This window comes from Falco peregrinus, chromosome 4 (assembly GCF_023634155.1).
Source record: "Falco peregrinus isolate bFalPer1 chromosome 4, bFalPer1.pri, whole genome shotgun sequence".
NCBI classification, from domain to species: Eukaryota; Metazoa; Chordata; class Aves; order Falconiformes; family Falconidae; genus Falco; species Falco peregrinus.
The window spans coordinates 66,670,507-66,693,645 of NC_073724.1; the positions used below are offsets into that span (position 1 = coordinate 66,670,507).

At 39.9% G+C, this 23,139-nt stretch overlaps 1 protein-coding gene across 1 annotated transcript in view; it reads left to right on the forward strand.

Annotated features, from left to right (window-relative positions):
* Nucleotides 1–16,147, forward strand: part of ABCC4 (ATP binding cassette subfamily C member 4) — a 160,066-nt gene extending 143,919 nt beyond the window's left edge. Inside the window, exons 30-31 of the mRNA XM_055801977.1 lie at nucleotides 6,723–6,857; nucleotides 11,665–16,147. Of these exons, the coding sequence (XP_055657952.1) occupies nucleotides 6,723–6,857; nucleotides 11,665–11,772 (243 nt within the window). The 3' untranslated portion in view covers nucleotides 11,773–16,147. The remainder of the gene's footprint in view (nucleotides 1–6,722; nucleotides 6,858–11,664) is intronic.
* Nucleotides 16,148–23,139: the final 6,992 nt, after the last annotated feature.

The following is a 23,139-nucleotide window of genomic DNA, read 5'->3' on the forward strand; positions in this document are numbered from 1 at the left end:
TATCTTCTATCACCTCAGGACAACATTTGAGCCATTCTGCAATCCCAGTTGAGAAATGTGGCTTTACAGTGGTGGAAACAGTCATTACTGATTGACCAAGGGTGTTTTGTCAGCATGTACAGCTGTTGGGAAGAACTGGCATGAGGTCCCTTTATACTCTGTAAGGGAAAGGTTGAACTTGCACTGGAATACCAGACGTTTTGAGGTGAGGAAACTGAACAATACAAGAAGCATCTGCAGTGACTGGTTAACAGGCTTCTTTCCTCCAAGATAGAGAAGGAGTTAATATTGAATGATTATCGGTAGAATAAGACTCATTATTGCATACATAATTGATATTTTTTCCCACAACATTCTAGCTAGCTTACAGTGGCATGCCATCAGATGGAGTAAAACAAGGTATAGATTTTTAAGCTTCTGCAAGAAAAGTAAAGATAACTCATATGTGGATCAATTTACTAGGCAGCATCACATGCTTGGTTTTCCCTAAATTATAGCTCAAGAATAACTTCAGTTTAAAGAAATCCACTATTTCTGGTTACAAAACAAAATGTCTGAAGTTACCTTTTATTTGAAGTAGGAGAAGGTGGACAGGGGGGGTACATGTCAAATCCCAGTGACCAGTGGCAGATTTGGCATTGTTACAGCAAAGTTAAGCTCTGCTGAGGTGAAATATTTGGAAAGTCTGAAAATAATAATTCAGATTATAAGAAGGTGTATGCCCAAGTGTGCTCTGCTTTGTACATTACCTGACACCAAATTTGTCCGGAGTTACTGGTAATTTGTGTAGGAACCCTGAAGGAGCTTGGGGAATGCTTAGATGAAACCTAAAGACTGAAAATAAAAAAAACAAAAAACCCAAAAGACAGCTAAACAAAGCTTCACCACTAAAAATTAAAAAAAAAAAAGGGGGGGGGGGGGTGCGGGACACAACGTAGAGGGACAGGACGACGACCTTAAAAAGAAAAAAAAAATCACTTTTAAATAGTTCCTGAGTTATATTTGCAGGCTTCTCAATGTTCTTCGATGTTTGCAAACCTGTTTAGATAGGTTGATATTTATAAATGATTCTTTAGAGAAGTATGTACGTGTTTCTGATCTGTTTTGACAAACCGTGGTGAGATGGAAGAGACAGAACATGCTTGCATCTGAACTTAATGCCAACTGGAGTGCAGGCTGTTGACTCTTTCCCACAAAGCTATGTATTGTCTCGAGTAAATATATTTCTTATAATATGATGTAACCAGAAGCATCTCCTGAATATTCTCCTCTTCCCAGGACTTTGTTGAAGATCATCTTGATGTATGCTCTCTGAGGAAAACATTGTTCAAAGTTGTACTCCTAGCAGAGTTTTGAACTTTAATAAAAATTTTGTTGTTTGGTGATGTCTTCTCCAAGTCTAAATTAAATCAGATGTATTCCCTAGGAGATAATTTGCTTGAATTATTTTCCTTTTGAATAGGAAATAAAAACATTTATGATCAACTCTTAAATGTCCCATTTCCCCTCTGGCTTTATGGTGAAGATGAACGTGAATAGGAATACTAGTCATTCCTCAATAATAATTGAAATAAATTCCCATGCCCCCCTCCTCTGTTGGTGAACACTTCCAACCTTGGACTGCTTTTTTTTCCTCAGAGTGTTTTATAACTATTGTTCTCTTTGTTTGTCTGCTTTTGTTGCTGAAAGTTAGAAAATGCAGGATTTAGAACTTTCTTTTTTTCTGTCTATGGATAGCCATAACTACATGGTATTTGTTACAGCGTTTTTTAGGGTCCATGTTCTTTCTCTTTCTGTGGCTAGTGACACTTCTTTTACTTACATTAATCCACAAAGAAGATTTTAAATTCACTTACAGAATTGACGTTTGCTTTTCCAAAGTCCTGTGCAACAGAACAATACAGATGAGTTGCAGGAATCATTAGGAAGAAAATCTGCTGTCCTGGTTCTGCTGCCTAGTCTCTGCTGGAAAAGTGGCCTATCTTGATGCAGTATCCCCATCATTCATTGTCATTTTTCTCTCTTCTCTTTGTGAAATGGGTCTCTTATTTCTTTTTCACCAATTTATGTTTTTCTTTTTGTCTTCCTTGCTTTTTTGTCATGGTTAATACATTAAACTATGAGGCTATGAAATGGAAATACTGCAAAGTTTGGGGTACTTTGTGGGGGACCTAGGCAAAGTGGAGATAGATACCCTGGTAAGGGTACAGAAGAGGCCGAACAGACAAGTATTTTAGTTGTCTAAATTAGTTGCAAATCTTATATAAATTTAGTTCAACAACATTTTTGTGGCATTGTCAAATAGTCTTGTGCTAGCTGGAGTTAATATAAACAACACGTTTAAATGGCTAATACTCCATTTTCACGTTTGTGATTGCAATTGGCAAATTATCCAATTCAAATACTACTTTTCTGTTTCTCTGTCCTTCCCTGCCACATTTTTAATCTCATTCTTCCTATATTATTTTATGCCTCTAAAACAAAGTGCTTTTGAAAATTATGTTGTGTTCTACTCAACATGATGCTTATCATTCTGCAAAAAATCATAGCTGTGATGAGCAGCCATCGCCCCAGACTATTCAATCAGGATGAACCATTAGACGGAGTGGAATTGGGTGGCATGAGAGGATCTTACTGAAGAAGAATGTAGCATTTGAGCCCTGTTTGAACTTAAGATGTCTGAATAGTGCTGCTTGAGTAAGGATAATTTAGATACCTATAAGTAAAGATCAGTTTCACCTTACACAAGGATGTGAGTAAATTCCTTTGAATAAGAATTTTCCTGCATGCTTTCTTTTGCACGATCATCAGCAGCCAATTTTGTAAATTTTGTACTGTCAGAGTTACTCTTCCACCTGAGAAAATCCTGTTGAAGTCATAAGGCTGTGACTACAAATGTAAGAACAGTGCAGGCGAAGCTGCCAATGCAAGACAGTGGAGAATCTGGCCCTGATTTACATATGACTACTTTGGGGTTATATAGCTTTTTTGTGTTTCTTTTTATTTTACTCTGGGCTGTCTTAAGTATTTCACAGACAGTTAACTCCCACAGAATGATTGTGAGTCTTTATTTGGTTTATTTTACAGAGTCAGACCGAGGAGCTAAAAAGTTGAATGATTTGTCCCCCTCTATCAATATCTGTGTTACAGTCTATAATGAAATCCCAGCCTGATTCAGAGTCACGTGCTCCTGCATGTGTCCTCCATATTCACCCTGCTCACCCAATTTTGCCAGCTACAAGCTTCTCGGGCTTTTCTGTATCAAGTTCCACTGGTGCAACTGCCTTGGAATGCATCTGAGTTCGATTAGGTTACTTTGTGCAGTGATAAGCATTGCATGCAAGTTGATAGAAAATATGTGACTGGTAAACACCCAATTCCACCTTTCCTGAATGATTAGCTGGCTTTTTGAAGTCCTAATGATTTTAATTTGGCTTGGAGTCATTGAGTAAGAATATGCAAAACCTTAGCCAAAGTACCTATTTATTTATTTAAATTTTATCAGCACATATTTCTTCAAAGAAGAGTACCTATCTCTTTGTCTTAGCACTTCTTAATAAATGTATAAATATATAAATGTATAACTACCAAGTAAATCAGCTTAAATTTTCTCCATTGTCTCATAGATGACAGCAGTTAGTAGAAACAGCATTTTTCCTTGGTGAATAGGTTTTATAGAGTATTGCTGACTTGTAGGAGTGATATGTCTGTTCAGTTTCATTCTTTATTTTTCATTTCAGATTTTTTAAAATGTAACATGACTTGTTTGTTCTATTTTCATAACACAAGTTTGTTTTAGGTCCCCAAATAAGGATGTGAATAAATTAATGATTTGTTTAAAATGTGAGTGGAATTTTTCCAGACAGAAAAAGTTTTCTCTCCCAGGTTTTCTCGAGAAGAAAGATTGTCCATGTTTGTGGTTGTTTCAGATATTTGCAAAATTAATGTTAAAATTCAAATACCTCAGTGATATAATTTTTTTAACAAAACTCTATTTCTCTGCTGTAGTTATGTACTTGTAAGAAACACATTTAATGAACATACTTTTTGCTTTCCTTCCAAAGGAGTGGTTACATAATCTAGTGCTATGCTGAGGAAAACTTTACTTATTCAAGTCACCAGAGATGTCCTGTATTGTGGCACCCCAATTTAATTGTTACGTTGAACTATATCTGTTAAATAATTTTTTTACATTTTTTAAGAAGCTGTCTTTAGCTGTGACATACTGTAGTATATAAAAGATTGCTGTTAAAACTGTATTTGTAATTAATCCTTAAATACTCTGATCAAATGGGATAGGACTAAGTACACTGAAAAATCAACATGTGCGCAGGTGTACCTTTGCAGATGGAATACTGCATCCATTGTATATTAAATGACTATATATTATGCTCTGCAACATTACTAATATTTTAAAATTTTTCTATGAGCACTTTCTTCAGCTGTATATCAAACGTTATTGGAAATCGGTGGCAGAGGAAAATAGTAGTATAAGCAGAGTTCTCTAAAATACAAGCTTCTGAAAATAGCAAATAACTTTTTTTAGGTTTCTGTGCATACAGTTTATAAAACTATGTGTAATTACGCTGCTGTTGTTGTCTGAGTTATTTTCCATTGAAGTGCCATATACTCAATTGAACCAGATGCAAAAGAGTGGGCACCTTTCCCCTGGTGTTGGGTCCCTGGTATCAAACAAGTCGGCGGTGATCTTGGCAGTGTGTAATTTTCACACCAGTGCAGGCAAAGGGATCAGCTTGGCTGTGCTACTTCATTGTGGGTTTTGTCATTAATGGGGGTCCAGGCTGCCTGGAGGTCTGCCAAGCCTTTGGCCATCAGCATTTGGCCATCAGCATTTTTGCATTTTCCTTTAATAATAAAGCAGTTTTTCTTTAAGCAGTTGCACAGGCAAAGTGCATGTTGGAAAGTTTCCTCACAGGACTTTGAATTTGTCTCCAAGCTTTTTGGAGCTTCTTCTTTCAAACAGAAGTTTGCAAACTATTTTTGTTATTTTGGAAGTTGTCCCCATAATACCTTTTATTAATTTCTTTCCTGAAATCAACAGCTCCAGTTTTTAGATTTTTTTTCTTTTTCTTTTTTTTCTTACAACTATGTACACCACAATTATGGTTTGGGTTATGAGTCCTTGAAGTCCCTCTGTTGTGGCAATATCTTTTTCAATAGCATGCCATTTTTATTCAGCTTTTTATTTATATAAGGACAAAAATATTTTCTGAACTACTTTGTTTTTTCACATAAATTCTTTCTCTCTTTTTTTTTTTAACTTTACTACTCCTACACATGGACTAAAGTATTGAACTTGTAGACTGGTACCCAAATCTCTTTCTTGAGTCAATACCATTAATTTATAAGCCAGTTAAGTATTTGAGTGCATTGCATTTGTCAATGTTGACTTTCCCCTGCTATTGTTTCTCATTTTCTTAGGCTATTTAGGTGTATCTGAATCTCCTCTGGTCTAGACTTACCTACTCATATTTGTGTCATTTGCAGGTTTGTCACTTTTCTGATAACGCCTTTTTCTGATGACTAACACATATGTAGCTACAGCATATGCCAGAATGATGCGATTCCCACCAGTTCCTACCTGTTCAGCCTTCCATTAAGAAAAATGCACTGTTTATTTCTAATCTCTGTTTTCTGTCCAGGTTCTTGAAAAACTCTTGTCCCTTGTAGCACAGCTATTTAGTTACACCAGATACCTTTCTGGAAATCCATATAAACCATTTCTCCTTTAGTTTTCTTGTGGTGCATTAAGAATTGTACCAGATTTGTGAGGTACAGTTCACTTTTGCTAAAATTGTGGAGAACAATTTCTGCCTGTGATCTGTGTCTTCTACTTGTATTTTAATGATTGTTTTACCTGAATTGTTGTCTTATCTCAAAATACATATGCTAGTCTAGAAGTTCCCTGAATGAGTTCCATAAGGCTTTGCAATATGGAAATGCAGGTTTTGGTACCATGCAGTCCTTAAATAGAGTCACTGGTATGAGAATTTTTTCTTAGAAGTTCAGTCAGGTTATTCTTAAGTTTTTCTGATATTTTTGGCTGTATATATTCTCTGTTACTTACTGACTTAATGCCTTTTTAATTTCTCTGTTGTTTTTTCCTTCTTCCTTCCTCTCTTTTGGGTACTTATGTCCTGGTGGCATCTCATTGTTTTTTGTTTTTGTTTTTTTTTATGTAGAAAGAGTAGGTTCAGGGGTAAGTGTCTTTCTAATACGTAGTTGGTAGAAACTGATGCAAGAAACTGTTTATCTTTTCAGCAACACCCTCATTTTCTTTAATTACATCTTCACCTCCTCTAATCCAAAAGACCTACTTATTCTCCCTTAACCATCTTGGCGGTTATTGCGTGGTTTTTACCCACAGCTGTTTACTTCAGAGCCCGTTTTAGGCCTCTGTTTCTTTCTTACACAATGAATCTTATAATCTGCTTTGTTTAGTTTCACAAACATTGTATTTCCATATTCTGCATAACTTTGCATTGGATTCCTATAGGTGGAATGGCTGTAGGGCACTCTAAAATTGTACAACAGGTCTATAAACTGAAAAAGTGCTATGCTAGTTTGAAGAAGACGTGTTTCACTTCCAGGATACAAAATCTTAGCACTTGAAGTGCATACATTCCCCTCTTGCTTGTAGTGTCTTAACATTTGGTTTTGAATTTCTTATGTTAATATGTTGGTTTCTGCTGATTTAACAGGTTTTAGATGCAGGAAGACTGAAAGAATACGGTGAACCTTACATTTTGCTGCAAGAACAAGATGGTTTGTTTTACAAAATGGTGCAACAAGTGGGGAAGACTGAAGCGACTTCTCTGATTGAAACAGCAAAACAGGTAATTTTAGAAGAAGGGATGATTCAGTTTGTTTCTGCAGTTTGTTTATCTCAAGTTAGCATATTCCGTGTCACAGTAAGCCTTCCACTAAAGAATCTGTTGGCTTTGCAAGGCAAAACCATCATTTTCAGTGCTTTTTTTAGTGGAATATACACAGGCTTCCAAATAAGTGTATTTATATACCCTGAGTTGAAAGACTGTTTGGATTTCTTGCATCCTTCTGTATGTACACAAAACAGTAAGTGTAAATAATATATGACATACTCACCTGTGCTGGGCATGGCTTGTAGAAAAACTTGCTGAAAAACATGTTAGGGCTGCACAGCCCAAAATTTATCTGTTATTTCTATATTTTTAAAAGGGCTCATCCAATTTTAGTTTGAGGTTCAGTACTTGTGCATTATATATGATCTCTGGGGATGTGATCACATTCTTGTACCCTTGCTTAGTTCTGCACATAGGATGAGCAGGGCTCAATTAAGGAGCAGCTGTTGAATGTTTTGTTGCCTCCTTGTTCCCTACAAGGCTCTGTGCCTGATTTACTGCTTACTATTCAAATCCTACTCTGAGTACAGAATTATTAATGTGATTGTGAGCATTCCTCTGGCAATCAAAGTGTTTAACAAACATCAATGGATTAATTTTCATAATATGCCTCTGAGGTGAGGCTATCTCATCTCCGCTTTTCAGATGGAAAGCTGAAGCAAAGATAAGGAGATAAAAAAATGACCTGTGATTGAGGAACTCATTTTGACTAGCTTTTGGCTTGATTTCTTTTTTCTTGATAATTTACCACACAGGATGTCCAGAGCAAGGTTTTATTTCTCTCAGTGCCAATGAAGTTTCAGCACTGCTTCAGTTGAGAGTGGCAGTGCTCAGTTTGGCAGCAGCTTGCTTCAAGTCACGTAACTTTACTTGCAGCATGCGAGTAAGGCACTGGTACGAGGCAATTTACCAACCTAGGAGAACCTTTTCAAGACAAGAGACAGAGAGGTCTTACTTCTAGCCTTTATGCTGTGCTCTCCTCAAGTTGTTGGAGGTGTGGAGCAGAGCGATTCCAAACCGTTTCCTGGGGAAACAGGATGCCAATAAATAGGAAGCAACATGTAAAGACAGAAACCAAAATGGCAGACACCTGGATATTTCCTAGTAAAAATAGATGCATTTTCAGCAAGTTTGAAAAACATGAAAAAATGTGCAGTTGTGGAGGCTGCATGCTCATGCCTGGATGTTATTTTGCTGGACTTTCTGAAGATTAGGGAAGAGATTTCTGTGTCAATTCATATTCTTAGAATTTTTTTAGAGCTGCTGAAACCTTTTCTTTTTTTTCTTATAAAGAGTTTTTCAAGAGAAGTTCTGCAGCTCAGAGCGTACACTATAAATCCATGTCTGACACTGATTGCAGAACTAAGGAAACAGCTTTGTCCTTAGCTGGACTATGTAATGAGTCCTGCTGTCCTTCTCCATTGCTATACGATATAGCTTCTTATATTTCATTACTAGAAAGGATTGGTTAGCCATGTTTTTTATGGTGTGTATATGACAGTCTAGAGGTTTTATAAATGGTGTTTAAAAGGATAGATTGAAATTCATACAACCAGCATTTGTCTGTAAAGTGAAGGCCAGCTTCCTAAGCCTTGATCCTTGGAATGGCAAGGGGTAAGGCTATCCAGCTGTCCTGGAGACTTAGCCATCTCATTCTCTCTCTCCTTCCATCCCTGCAGCCCTCCCCAATTGCACAATTGCATTCAAAGATAATTCAAAATATATAAAAATAATTGCCTGATGTTACTTGCCCATATACTCATCTGCAGTTACCACATCAATGTTATGTGATTTTGTACAGGAAGGGAAGAGATCCAGGAACCAGTCTCTGCTGAAATGTGGTTTGATGAAAAAGTTTGCTAACTCCCAGGCTAGAAGGCAGATACAAGCTTTAGCATCTGCCAAGAATGCAAAGCATGGTGCTTATCCATGCTCAGCCCAAAAATAAGGGAATCAAGAGACTATATCTCCAGTCAGCAGCTACCCAGAAGCACAGCTATAGTTCCTTCTGTTGGAGGGACTGGGACATTAATTCAAGGGGTTTGTTATTGCCATCCCTTGTGCTTCATACATACTTTCAGAGAAGTTGCTTAGTCAGAATAGCTGATTCCAATGGCTTTTCTTTTTACCCTAGTAAGTCTGTTACATGTATTGCTGTTGGTTTCATACATTCCTGTTGTGGTTACTAAGAACTGTTTTTATGAAGAACAGCTTTTTTTCTGTTGTTGAAAAACAGCATGCTGCACATAAAAAGAAATGGTAATATGACATATATACATACTTTTCAAAAGGCATTACAGTGGGTTGCTAAGTAAAACGGTTTGGAATGTGGCCTTGCTTTGGCAATGACTATTTCATTTCTTGCATTTTGGACCTGAATCTTGTGCAGAACAAGCTTGTACCAAGAGCTTCTTTCAGTAAGGTGGGACTTCATATGCATTTTTTGGAATAGTATGGATTCTGCATATATCCTTTAAGGGCAAATGAAGTGGGACTACACATCTTAAACTGGAAGACTAACTTGGACATCTTTGAAGAAACCTTATTTTCAAAAAACTCTCATGGCCATCTTAGCTAAACATTGCAAGTTCAAGCTATTGCTGGAACCTTAGCTCAGGCTTCTGAACTGATCCAGCGCTGCTATTTGTCGGTCTCTCTTGGTCACTCGGTATCCCCATTTTTTGTGCAAATGTCAAAGAAAACAATGCAGGCGTAGCTCAAATTGGAGACCTCTGAGTATATGTTAACTAGCCCATGAGCCAGACTGCAATAGAATTGTGCTTAGCATGTGTTTTTGTCTTCGCTTAAAGAAGCTTTTAGGAGAAAATGCTATGGGAAAGTGAGAAACAGTCATCAGGCAGTTAAAAAGGAAAAGAAGTGCTCAGTTATTCAGATAAACAAAAGTGGGTGTATTCTCCGTGCTTTTGGCAGCATTGAGAGAGGCTTTTCCGCAAGGTTTGGTGGCATCAGGATAGGGCTGGTTCTCTGTCAATCAATTTTTGAGTACTTTGAGGGGAAAATAAGGGTTATTTTCTTTTATTTTAAAGCTATGACAGATGTGTAAATATTAAAATACTAGGTGTTATCTCACCTCAGTGATTACTTTTAAAAAGGTTGCAGCTCTGTTGGCAGTGGAAGAAACTTGTATAAAGAGTTGGGCATTTAATATCTTGAGGGATTGGGCTCAGGGGAAGAATTGCAATGAGACAGTTGAAAAGCAGCTGCCATTTCATTACGTCTCTCGTAATGTGCCAAGGTTTTCTATTAACTTTCCATTAGAAAAAAATTCGCATTCAAAAGCTGCATTAAAAGTATGCCAAAGTTTTGTTTTAAACCAGGAACGGGATGGGAATACACAACTGGGGCTGCTGTCTCCACAGCATGTGTGGAGGCAGGCGCCTGATTAACTTTCCTCTGTTGCATCTGATCGTGGCTGGTTACTGCGGAATGCCTCTTAGCAGGACTTCCAATTCTTTTGTTGATTCAAATCAGACCTTAATATTCTTTGAAACTTGTAAAGATGCATATATCCTGCGTTAGCATGTGTGCACAAAAGACTACAGTGGTACTTACAGGAATGTTTTTATAGAATTACTATTTCTTTTTTGTCCCGCATGTCTTATACATGTATTCATATATATGAAAAGGACATTATTATCAAACAAACTGAACTTTGTTGACAACACTCAAATATAAATTGGAGAAATGTTTCATAAGCCATAGTCAAAGCAGTCTGACTATGAGACCTAACTCGTGACATGTGTCAGCTTCAGAAAGATAGTGTATTTTCTGTTTTTAAAGACTCAAACAAAAATTTTCACATTCTTCTTTGAAAAAATTGCATTTGAAGTCCTTTTTTCACCCAAACACATTTTTAGATAAGAGCACACAAGTCTTGACATTATTTCATTTTGTTATGCGCATCTGTCAGGGAACAGAGATATGATACAGCTACTAAAAACTGATGATTGTGGAACAGTGAAACTTGACAGCATTTCATTTCCTTTATGTTCTGATTATACATTTATCAGGAAACCTGTATCTCTTCTAGTTGAGCTAGAAATTGGTAGAATTCAGGAACTCAAAGGCTTGGCAAAGAACTGTCCTATTATTTGGTATCATCTTACATTTTAGAGAAGTTGCTTGGTTGAGTCATTGTTAAAGCTTTTGCTTCTTCTTTCATTATTGTGGTTCACTATCCAGAGATCACATTTCTATAGGCCCTATAACTGCTCTGCAGCACAAATTAAACGCTGGGATATTTCATACATGTACCTCGAAGTTTCAATGGTTGTCAATCATAGTTTGTAAAATATAGGGATTACAACCTGATATTAACATCCAAATCCATTGTGTTCATTTTATGTGTGAAAATGAGAAACCCTTGTGCAGACGCAAGATTTCACAGCTTCTTTGTCATCCTGTTTTTAATTTATCTCCATGTTTTGAGCTAGTAAAATGATTTTACTTATCAGTTTAATGTAAAGTGATAAAACGTATCTATTTATCTGAATTACCAGAATTTGAGTGAATCTACAGGTTGTGTGGGATTTTTCTCACGCTTTGTTATAATGTAAAATCGTATAGTAATTTTACTAATTTCTCAGTGACACACAGTTACTGAATGCCACTAACCTGAACTTCCTGTTGGGATTCCTTAAGGACATGTGTTTATCTCTGCTGTATTTATCTCCAGAAATTTTATTTGAAACTAAAAGGTGTTTGATGCATAATTACTCACAGAATCTGATATTTTTCCTAGGTGTACTTCAGCAAGAATTACCCAGAAGTTGTTCAGAATGGTCAACTTGCCACAGACTCCTCCTTGGATCCTTCCTCAGGATTATGCATAACTGAAACTGCACTGTGATTCCTAATAACCTTAACTGTTTTCCAGAGAATGTAAGCCTGAGATCATCTAAACTCAGTGACAATGTTTGCAAATGTCAACAGGAGAGGAAAAGGAGGGGGCGATTCTTTGCACTGGACATCCTTCCTATTTAATACTAAGAAGAAAATTTTTACTGTCCCTCTTTCTTTAATTTCAGTGCAATATGTTTTCCTTTCCAACTAATTATGTTTGTATTGCTAAGGAAATTAGGCAGACTCAGTTTTTATTTGAAATTTTATTTAAAAAACAGGTGCAGGACACCTAACAGGTCTAGGGTGCATATTTGGAGCTTATTAACAAAAAAAAAAAAACACAAAACAAAACAAACAAACAAACAAAAAATGTGTCCTTTTTCTCTTTTGGAAATCCTTTGAGAGCGAGCAAAACCAAAATTTTGTCTGTGCCACTTTAGAACAACAGCTATGTCTAAACAGCAGATTCAGTAGTGTACAACTTAGTGGTCTAGTGCAACTGTCTTGCTGCCTGTCATAAGTAGCTATGCAGGTTGTTAGAAAAAAGAATTGAACAAGCCAAAACTGCGTTTTCTTTTTGATAGCAAAAAGTACTATATACTTATTTTTTTGATAAGTAATTCAAATAATGCTGTTCAAGATGAACGTAAATATTAGTTTTATTTTGCTAAAATCCAAATGCTGAAAAATCAGTCTCGATCTTCTATACTTTAGAAGGAAATTACCACATTTGCACTGAAGAAATATTTAAATAATTTAACATACATTCCTCTTTTTATCCGGCTTATCAAAGAAAAAAAGGTATTAAAATAACTTGAGGAAATGTTTGAATGACATGTCATTACACCTAAATACCATGTAGTACAAAGTTATCTTCAACACAACACATTGAAATGTATACATTATTTGCATTTATTGTGCCTTAATATTTGTGCCTTCAAGCCAAAGCTGTAACTGCAGGGTACACAACAAATTCATTAAATATATGTTAAAAATATGTAACCTTAGTATATTTAAAGTTTTGCATCAGGGGTTCTGTTGAACTTGAGCTGTTTGAAGTTACCGTCCTACCAGAATAGGTAGGAAAGTACAACCTGTAGTTTTGAATGGCTGTTGCTGATAGAGAAATGCAGTGAGAGAGAAAGGTTTGGTATTCGTAAGTTATGTCCTGATTCAGCAAAGCACTTTAACACAAAGGCACTATTCCCATTTTTATTTATTTTTTTTTAATCAAGCAAGTGCTGTGCTGCTTCAGATTTTTTCCTGTTTAGTGAGATACCTACTCTTTGAGGTCCAGTAGAAAGTGAATCTCTTCATCTTACTATTTAAAGGGCACAGTAGAGACTAAAAGGCAAAAGCTCTCTTCAGAACATGGAAAATACTGTGCTTTTTAAAAAATACTGAAGATACTTGCTATTACCTTCATAAGACAAATGTTATTTACACAGCGTTCACCCAGTGGTCTAAAAGTATAGCAAACACAAATGTATCTCCTTTCAAGCAGTTCTGCCAGCAAATAACCGATTCAAATACAAAATTACTCGCTGCTTGTCCAGAAGTCAAATGAAGCCAAAGCCTGTGCTTTAGCACAAGGGCTCATCTAGAAGGACTTTGTCTCCCAGTGGTGAGAGGCAGAATCCTCATTCCCGTGTTGCAGCACCTTCCCTGCCTTGAGGCTTGCCGTCCTGCCATGAGATCCCCAGGGGGGAGGAGGGGAGGACCTCTTACTAACTGCAGTGCCACCAGCCAGCTTCCCCTTGTAGCGGGGAGAACAACCATCAGGCATCCAGTTTTCTGGTAACATCCTCCTCCGTCGTTAGCAGGAAGTTACAAAATTAAATGCTCTTGTCCCTAGCTTGGTTTTGTCAGGTTCTGACAGTTCTTCTGTGGCGTGTAGCACCTTACACTGTAACAAATCCCACAGAGATCAGTGGAACTGAACTTCATGCAGTGATGCACAACATGAGGCTTGTGCTACATCTGGTGCTAAATAGCAGCCGGTCAGGGATGGCTACCTGTCCCCAAAGCCACGAGGCACAGATTGGCTCCTGTGAGCAGAACTTGTGGCTAATCCTTAGAGCACACCAGCCACATCCACTTTTCTGTATCACTTGGCCCTTGGCCTTCTCTGGGCTCATGCAGTCCACTTACGGACCTAGCACACGATTATCATCTGGCATGTTTTGTTGTGGCTTCCTTTTCAATTCAAATTCTCTGAAATAAGGATAGGGCTGTTCTGCAGCTCAGTACAGTGGTGTTTGTACTGCACAGGAATGTGAAGACTTGGAGAAGTGTTTGAGCGCGTAAGTCACATGGGATAACACTGAGGGACTGTGTAGCATGAAGAAAGTTCAGTCTTGCATGGTCTTGTCTGTAACTGCCTTTTTGGAAGGGATCCATGGTGTGAACCATGTCCGGACTCCGCTCAAGCTTTGTCATGGAGAGACGTGGCTGGAGTGGTCCAAAGCAGAGCTAGGGTGAGCTGACCAGTAAGGTAATGCAGACGCTTCGTGGAGCCTGGTGTCTGAGCTCATTTGTTTACCTTTTTTACTGAGCAGTGTGGACATATCCAGAGTCTAACTGTGTTTTACAATAGTGAATTATTTTTATTTCTAAATATTTAGTTCTTACAAGAGAGTAAATATGAAGTATAATACACTGAGACTTTTAAATACTCTAAGAGAACAGTATGTTCTCCTGACCATATACCTTGAGTTTATATTTTTTTATCAGAACCAGGGAGATATGCATGCGTAAACCAAGGGTATAATTACAGTTTTAGTTCATTTCAGCTCTGAAATGAATCTATGGTAAGTTACATTTCAGAGCAGAGCTCCAAAACGCTGGCTGCTGCAGACTCACTGGTATGAGACCCTGACAGATCTAGCTATCAGTCTATAAGCTAGAATTAATTTGATCCTGTAGCTTTTTGAATGCGCACAAAAATGTTAGGTATCTCTGAAAATGCTGATTCCACTTCTTTACATGTTTTGGCAGGACATTGCTAACTGCAGGTATCAAATATCAATACAAGAGAAAACAAATTTTTTACAGTGTCACACTTGAAAGCCACAAATTGCTGGGTAGAACAACTGATAGCAAGTCATTTGTGTCTGTCATTGGCATTATGTCATCTTTTTAGTTTAACAATAATGTTTTAATCTTGAAATTGTTTTTTAGGTTCTTTTGTTGGTTTTGTTGTTGATAGTTCTTTTGTTTAGATGACTGTTGGTTAAGATTGACTGACCCATTTGATTTCAGCTGAGTAAGAAAATGTGATGTACCTGAATGGCGAAACTCAGATCAGGGATGAGAAAGACCTTCCTTCGGTGAAAGTCTTGGTCTGTTGAATGGATGAATTATCTTTCCAGCAAGGTGTTTTATGTTTCCTTTTAAAGAAAAGTTCAAATAGTTCTATCCTTCCACTTTGAAAATGTTCATGCTTTACTGGGAAATAGTAAAGCTGATTACTATAAGCTACATTCCTTCCTGGGGATCTTGGAAAAAGAACTCAGTCTTCTGAGTTATTCAAGCCTTTTAAAATATTTCTTCACCATGAGGTGCCTTAATGTATTCCAGAGTCTTATTTCTAATAAACACAATTTTATACAGTAATACTGAAAATCATCAGTTACAGAACTGTTGTTTGTTTGGTGTAAAAGACCAGGAACAGCCTCTGCTTCTGATCTTAAGAATTGTTCTTCAGACATCCATTTTGGTGTATCTTTGCTCCATCCCTCCTCAAAAGGCCACTGGGAGAGTCAAAACCAACACACTTCTCAGCGATAGGTTATCTCATGTTTTGCTTATTTTAAGGGTAAAATTCTCTTGAGTGAACTGAACCAGAGCTCGTTTGCCAGATAGGCGTAATCTTCTGCAATTCCATTACTGCTGCCCTTTGGAAGAGGGAGGACCTTCTTGTGACCAACATCAGTAATGCTGGTTACTTAAGGGGTAATGACTGTTTCTTTTAACCTTCCCAATACATGTTTAAAATAAGATTGCAGAGAGAATCAGAAAGGGACGAAAGAACCAAACGTTACAGAATTTTTCCTGGAAATGCTGCTTTTTGTGTTAATCTGACCTTTTGGAATATCTCACTTTAAAGTTTGCCTGTTTGTTGCAGGGGGAGGCGGGGAGAGAAAGAGTTGAAATCACTTATTTCCTGTCATGGTGATGAGCATCTGGCAGAAGAATGTGGCTTCCTATATATGTTTTACATTGTGTAACAACGCACTGCTTTTTCATCATTTTAACTCTGGTTGTGTTTTGGTTTGGTTTTTGCATTTATGTAATTTGATTTTGGTATTGCTATGGAATGATTTATTTTGTTGATGTTCACGTGACAACTCCTGTCATACAATAAAAGGTGTTTCTCAGAAGCATGCCGAAGTCTGTCATCATTGCAAATGTGTAAGTAAAGGCAGAAATGCCAGCCGGAGCTGAGTCAGATAGCGCCTGAAGTCCCCAAACACCTCTTGGTGGCATCGCCAACTCCCAAGAGCTGAAAATCCTCCATTTGGAGGTACAACACAAGATAACACATTCCAGCTTGGGTTTACTGGTGGATCTGTGATCTGAGATCTCTCAGACCGTGCTAGCAAATTTTTTTGCTTCAATGACAAGGGCTATAAAGTAATCCAAATAGCTTTTTAAAACCTGTGACGGAAGAACCACTGCAGTTGCACAAGTGCAAGGCTGGATATAGTCTCTGCCTCAAGCAGCTAGCAAGCTCAGTGGACTGGGCAGCTGAAAGGTGGAAGGTTAATGGATGCGGAAGCGAAATGGGTTAGCAGCACAACTCCAAAATCTGGTGTCAGCTCTCAATCCTGTACTTCTGTCTGATGAGTTTGTTGTTTAATTTTAACAAGGCATTTTGAAACTGCTCATTTTTGAAAACTGCGTAAAGTTTCTCCCTGTGTCTACCAACTGTCTCAGGCACTTAAATCTACTGTTTTGATGCAGGTTTTTAGTACAAGATGAATTTGTCAGTAATCCCCCAGTGCAGCAAATTCCAGGACCTGATGCAATACAAACTGTAATCTGTCCTTTTATAACATAATGCTGGAATATGTGTTAAAAAATTATGATGTTTCTACCAAAAGTCTACCTCACAACCACCGTGCAGCTATCTTGATTGCCTGTAAGTGAATTTGGCATAGGTTGTCGCAGCACAAGTCACTTACAGTATGTGCAGTACCCTCCTGGAGCACGCACTTGCTGAATATGTGTGCTCCCATGTTAATGCAGCAATTCTCTCTTGGAAATAGGTGAGGTAGATTTCTTTGCTTGCCTTAAAGAGAGCTGCTGATAAATAGCAAAGCCAAAGATGTGTTTTATGAATTTTACCACAAAACAAGAATGAATTTCATAAAGTCAGTGTATGAAAGTGGTGCATGGATTTGGAATAATGTATAAAAAATTAGGGCCATGCTCTGACCTCTGCGATCAAGTTTCCACTGTCTGCACCTCGGCACCACTTGACTCCCAAAATTGCCTGGAATCAATAGCCTTTTTAAGATACATAATTTGAGATACAAAATTCCCTGTGGATCTTAGCCACAGATCCAACACATGCTCATAACAATAACCTTGAGAAGAAACAGGAAGGAGTTAGTCCCACTGACATTCAGGAGCCAGGGCACATCCTACTCCAGGTTACTGGAGGGGATCAGCAGGGTATTTGGATCATACCTGCTTTCTTCAAACACAGTGGAGTTAAAAGCCGCATCAGAGCTCTTGAACATCTCCCGCATGGGATACCCTGTTTTTTTAGAGCACGCATTTGGGAAGCAGGAGTTGGGGGTTGCAGGCTTTCCTTGGCCTGAGCTGTTTGAGTCTTCCCATCTTCTGCATCGCCACAGCATAGTATTTAGGATGTTTTTGATGGGCATATTCACTGTGAATGAATGACGTGGGGGATTGTTTCCTCCAGGACAAAGGAAATCCCAGGTTCGGGTCCCAGTTCCATGGGTATTTATGCATTTTATTCAATGATTGTCAGTAGAAACACCAGGAGGAGCTGGGGATGCTACCCCAGGGCTCTCGTGTCAGCATGGCTGGGGTCTCATGGGCAGCAGGATCTATTTTCCTGTATTCACTCGTGCTCTCCTGCCCCAGCTGGGCAGTGATGGCTGAGACTGCAGCTCCCACAGCACACAGGCCTGCTGTTTGTAGTCGGTGCTTTAGCTGTTGGGCAGCTCTACAAAAGCAAACATGCTTCTCCTGCCTCCCCCAGGACCCTGTTGCCCTCAGCACTGTCACTGCCGTGTGGACCGCTGCTTTGGATGAGGTGCTCTCTGTACCCAGCTATTCCTACTGCAGCTGCTCCTTGTGCAACATATGGGCAGAGAGTCTCCCTATAGACCAAGCTTTACCATAGAATCAATAAAGCTCCTAACAGAAAAGCTCTGAAATCCTAGCTGAAGCATCTGCATGGACTATACTCAGAGAACAAGCTCCCAGTTTATGCAGTTTAAATCACTGTGTTGGAGCCAAGGGGTTGTGTATCAGTTGGTCACTCTTAGCATCTGAATTTGATGCCCTAAGTACAGCGGGTGGATCATGTCAGGCATGAGAGGCTTATGGAAGAGCTATGGTGCTTTTTTGGCTTTTTTTTTTCCTTTTATGCCTTTTTTTTCTTTTTAGTTTTGGAGACTTGCTATGGGAAATTAAAGTGGGGTGGGACAGTGAAAAATAGTTCCCTTTGTTTAATTCCAGTAAGCTTTGTACCTCACAGTTGAAGCACAGATAGCAAATAAAGGCAGGGGTTATTTATCCTGAGTAGCCTGAAGAAAGTAAATCTTGCTAGTGTTCGTGCCAGTTGACATTCTTCATGGAGCTCTGTATTTTGCAGGAAAGGACCATAATTACCTTGTGGCATTAAATTGAGTTGGGTGGGAAATGCAGCCTCAGATTTATTACTCAAAGTTTCATTGTCAACAAGAGCTTGCTCTTGAACATTACAGGCCCAGACTGTCTTTTTAACATAAATGCCAGGCATGAATAGGGCAAGTGAGTGCTGTTGAACTGTCTCTTGAAAACATTGCCAGGATACCAAAAAAGAGGATTTCGCTCCCCTCCCTGCCCAGCTGAGAGTATTTTTGCTCATTCTGCACCAGCAAGGAGATGGCATTGTATCAAAAGGCAGCCCTGCGAGGAACAGGGAGTTGGATGCGATGATCCTTATGGATCCCTTCCAACTTGAGAGAGTCTACGATTCTATATGGACCACTCTGTGTTTTGGTTGATTTAACATGTATGCACTTCTGCAGAGTGGCGGTTTCCGCGACTGGAGTTGTGCAAGTAATTCACCATGAGTCATTCATGCAGTGAATTAAGTGCTTCTTCCCACAACCAGGTCATCTCCTGACAGTCATTCCTTCTTTTTTTTTTTTTTTTTAATTACTGAACAAATCCTTTTGCAATTACTTTTAAGCATTCTGTGTAGATCACACTTTTATGTATGTGATTAATGTTTATTGATTTTTTTTTGAGTCATATTCATAACAGATCAGAGAAACTACATAGTATTGTCTCTATATCTGTTGGTGTAAATGTCCGTACCTGTGAATTTAATTTTCTGTTTTTATCTGGTTTTGGGTATGCATGCGTATGTTCATTTCAGTGAGTATCCGTGTCAATAAAGCTAGATATACTGGAATGGCATGTCACATCACGCATACACATCGACACAGAAGGGAAGAGAATCCACATTTTTCAAATAGTTTTATGGGAAAGTCTCTGCTGCCATTTCTAGCAGCGAATGATAGAGATCATCACGGCCTTGGGAGAAAGGGAAGGTGCCTCTGCACATGCCAAGAGAACACAAAGAGCAGTGAGTTGCCTACACTCAGCTGGGACAGAGCAGGGCTGGAAGGAGTCTTCCTGCACTGGTTTTACTTGCTTAGGTTCTTTGTGCATTTCTGCACTTGTAAGAAGTTGCAACAGACACTGTGCAGAACCAGTTCTCATTGCTGAAAGCAGAAAGTGAAAGGCCAAGTGCTGCTGGTAAGCAAGAGCAGATGTTTATCCTGTGCCAGGCATGGCCAAAGCCTATTCCCCTCAGGTGTTTTCCTTAGGAGCATGCTGGCTGACTGTGCCTCTGCCCCTTTGGAGTAATAGGGCTTATTCTGGAAGAGAAAGAGGAGCCCTCTGAAAAAGAGAAATTTCTAGGCAGAGCTTCCTTGAGTGTGAAGGAAGCAACGGTGAGGTTTCCCTCAGAGGTTTCTGTCCTGCAGAAAAGAAGTTGTTCTTTTCCCCTCTTTTCAAGGTGCGTGCTGGAGCGATGGCCCGTGGAGCTCCTGGGTGCTCTGCAAGAAAGGTGTAACAGCCCACAGTTCTCACCAGGACCTCCTAATGGGTTGCTTAATTGGCTAATGGAGATGCCTTTGCTGCAGCCTAATGAATGAGTGCAACAATTACTTTAGAGAGACGTGTAGATCTCTGGGAGATGAATTTACTGGGCTGCCAAAAGAAATGGGCAGCAAACCAGTCGGAGCTGCTGGTGCTGTTGTCACAGATTTACCAGAAAGGCTGCTTTTTCTTCTAGCTTGGGTGGTTTATTTTTTCCCCAAGGAGCGATTATCAGGTCATCCTTTCCCTGGAACTGATACTGAGGCAAATTTCTATCAGATATTGCTACGTATAATGTGCCTTTTCGTGACTTCTCCTTGGTGGATGAGAGCTGCCAAGCTCACACGATATTTAAGCCCTGTTACTGTAATTGTGGCTACTGTTGTTTGTAGCTGTTCAGGGTTTTCATTTGCCCATCCTGAGGGGACTGTAATAGACTGGCCCCTGCTGTTAAATTGTTTGCATAATTCCTTTTTTCTTTTCTTTTCTTTTCTTTTCTTTTCTTTTCTTTTCCTTTCTTTTCTTTCTTTTCTTTTCTTTTTTTTGACTGGGAAAGTTGATCTTACGCTGGGAGAAATATCTGCCATGGTAGAGTTTTAACACCTAATCGTATCATAATTGAGTGAATCAAGCTGAGTGTGTCCCTCTTCTCTAATCCATTGCCTTGAAGTTGAGGAAAGTGCTTGATTTCCCACTTTGATTTATCTGGACAGCCCTTAATCCCGAATTTTAGTGAGAAGCTGATTTATTGTCAGCATCAGGGAGGGGACATTAATTCCCTGTCTGCCACCCAGCGTGCCCGCTTGGAAAGAAAGAAACCTCCTCTGCTGTAGGTAGGATCAAAACCAAAGGGTATAAACTGAAGTCCATATGTTTGGGCAGCTTGTCTGGAAAACTCAGCTCTCCTGCCACTTAACCATGGAATTGCCTGGAAACCCTAGAATCGCCTGACTCTTTACCTTGGAACTTATCCAGGTGCCCAGAGACATGCGCCATAGGGTCTCCAGAGCTGCCAAGACCAGGCGGCCTGGTGCCTCATGCCATCTAAGCCTCTCTGGCATGGAGAAAACAAGTATTTTAATTTGTTTAGGGGCTTGGCAAGCCCTGCTAACCACACCTGGCACCTCCCCATGCAATGCTGGGGCAGCTCCAGCTCCAGAAGGTGGGCACAGAGCGAGTGGGAGAGGGGCAAAGAGGGGCCCTGCCTGCTGCAGCCTGGGAAAGTGCCCTCAGGGGCCAGGGGACCCTCTGCACCCACTGCAGTGACACCTTGCTGGAAGCCTTTCCTAGAGTCATGGTGCGAAGGAGAGAGGCAGTTGGATGCCACGACCCACAGTCAGCGTGCAGACCTCCTTGGATCACAAACATCAGGGGAGTGAGGAGGGAGCCGGGGCTCCCTGCTCCCTGGGGATGGGTCTCCGAGCGAGGTTTCGAGGTTTTGGCATCAGGCACGTCCTCCCTGCTCGCTCTCCCCCTGCCACCCCCACCAACCCCCACCATCCTGGGCCTGACATTCCTGGCTGCAGAGCGCTGCAGTGTCACAGCAGGGCTGGGGGAGGATCCCCCGCCCAAGGTCGCCTGGTTGGGGCGCTGTCATGGGGTGTGGGAGATGCAGGTTTGACCCCTCGGGCTGAGGCGGGAGAGGAACCCAGGCCTCCCACTTCCTCAGCATATACTTTGAATACCGAGGCATTATATAATAAAAGCTATCACCACCTTTTCTTCTTCCTGCTTTGTTTTCAAAAAGACTGATCTGTGTGGAGTCTTTTGAAAGAGAGGGCGTAGGTACGAATCTCCAGGAGAAGATTTCAGACAATGGATCCCAAGCAGACAGGATTGCCTCACTCCAGCCTCAAGGGGCTTTTAGTGCAAGACAGAACTGCAGATACACCCTTGTCCTCCGCTTTTCCTGTTGCCTGAATGTGAGCAGCTGCATGCTCCCTCCAAGAAGAACGCACCGAACCCTGCCAGCTCTGTAGTGTTCAGCTCTGAAGCACCCACCTTTAGCCATCAACCACGTAGGGAGTCTGAGTGCAGCTCATAAGCTGCTGGAGGCCAGATCACCTAAAAGTCAGGGATTTCAGTGCCCAGACTTCTCCCGAATCTAACCTTAATTTCTCTACTTAAGTCAGCTTGTCAAACCCAGATGAAATGACTTGCTTCTCTGAAAAAAATACTGGGGATAGATGTTATGTCAAGCAGGATGTGCTTGTATAATTGCATAAGCAGGTAAGACAATTTTTGTTGCTTTGAAACCTTTAGAAGACTTTAGATTTCTACAAGACGCCACAAGTATTCTTAGTCATTGCACTCTGTGAAGGCTCATTGAAACTGTCTGGGCAGTCAGTTCTGATGTAGCTCTCTGGCTAGCTGGAAAAGCCCAGACAGTCCCAGATGTCTCTTTGATGCTGAATCACACAAAGATTCAAGTTTCCATTGCTCTGATCAAGCAAAATGCCCCCTGCCCTAACTGAGGGGGAAGAAGTTTCTGCCTCCCAAAGCATAAATGTGTTACATGTGGTGCCTATTAATCAATGGAGTTCAGTCTGGATCAGCATCAGCTCTTATAACTCATACTCAGTGGTGAGCTTATGCAAATCCATATATCCCTTTATATATGTATGTCTCTCTCTTCATGATATTTGAAAAGTCATGGCAGTCAAGTGAAGTCCCTGGTGACCGGAAAAAGGGAAACATTGCACCCATTTTTCAAAAGGGTAGAAAGGAGGACCCTGGGAACTACCAGCCTGTCAGCCTCACCTCTGTGCCTGGAAAGATCATGGAACAGATCCTCCAATAAGCTATACTAAGGCACATGGAGGATAGGGAGGTGATTCAACAGAGCCAGCATGGTTTCACCAAAGGCAATTCATGCCTGACCAACCTAGCAACCTTCTATGATGGAGTGACTACATAAGTGGACAAGGGAAAAGCTATGGATGTCACCTATCTGGACTTCTGTAAGGCCTTTGACAAGGTCCCCCACAACATCCTTCCTTCTAAATTGGAGAGGTAGGGA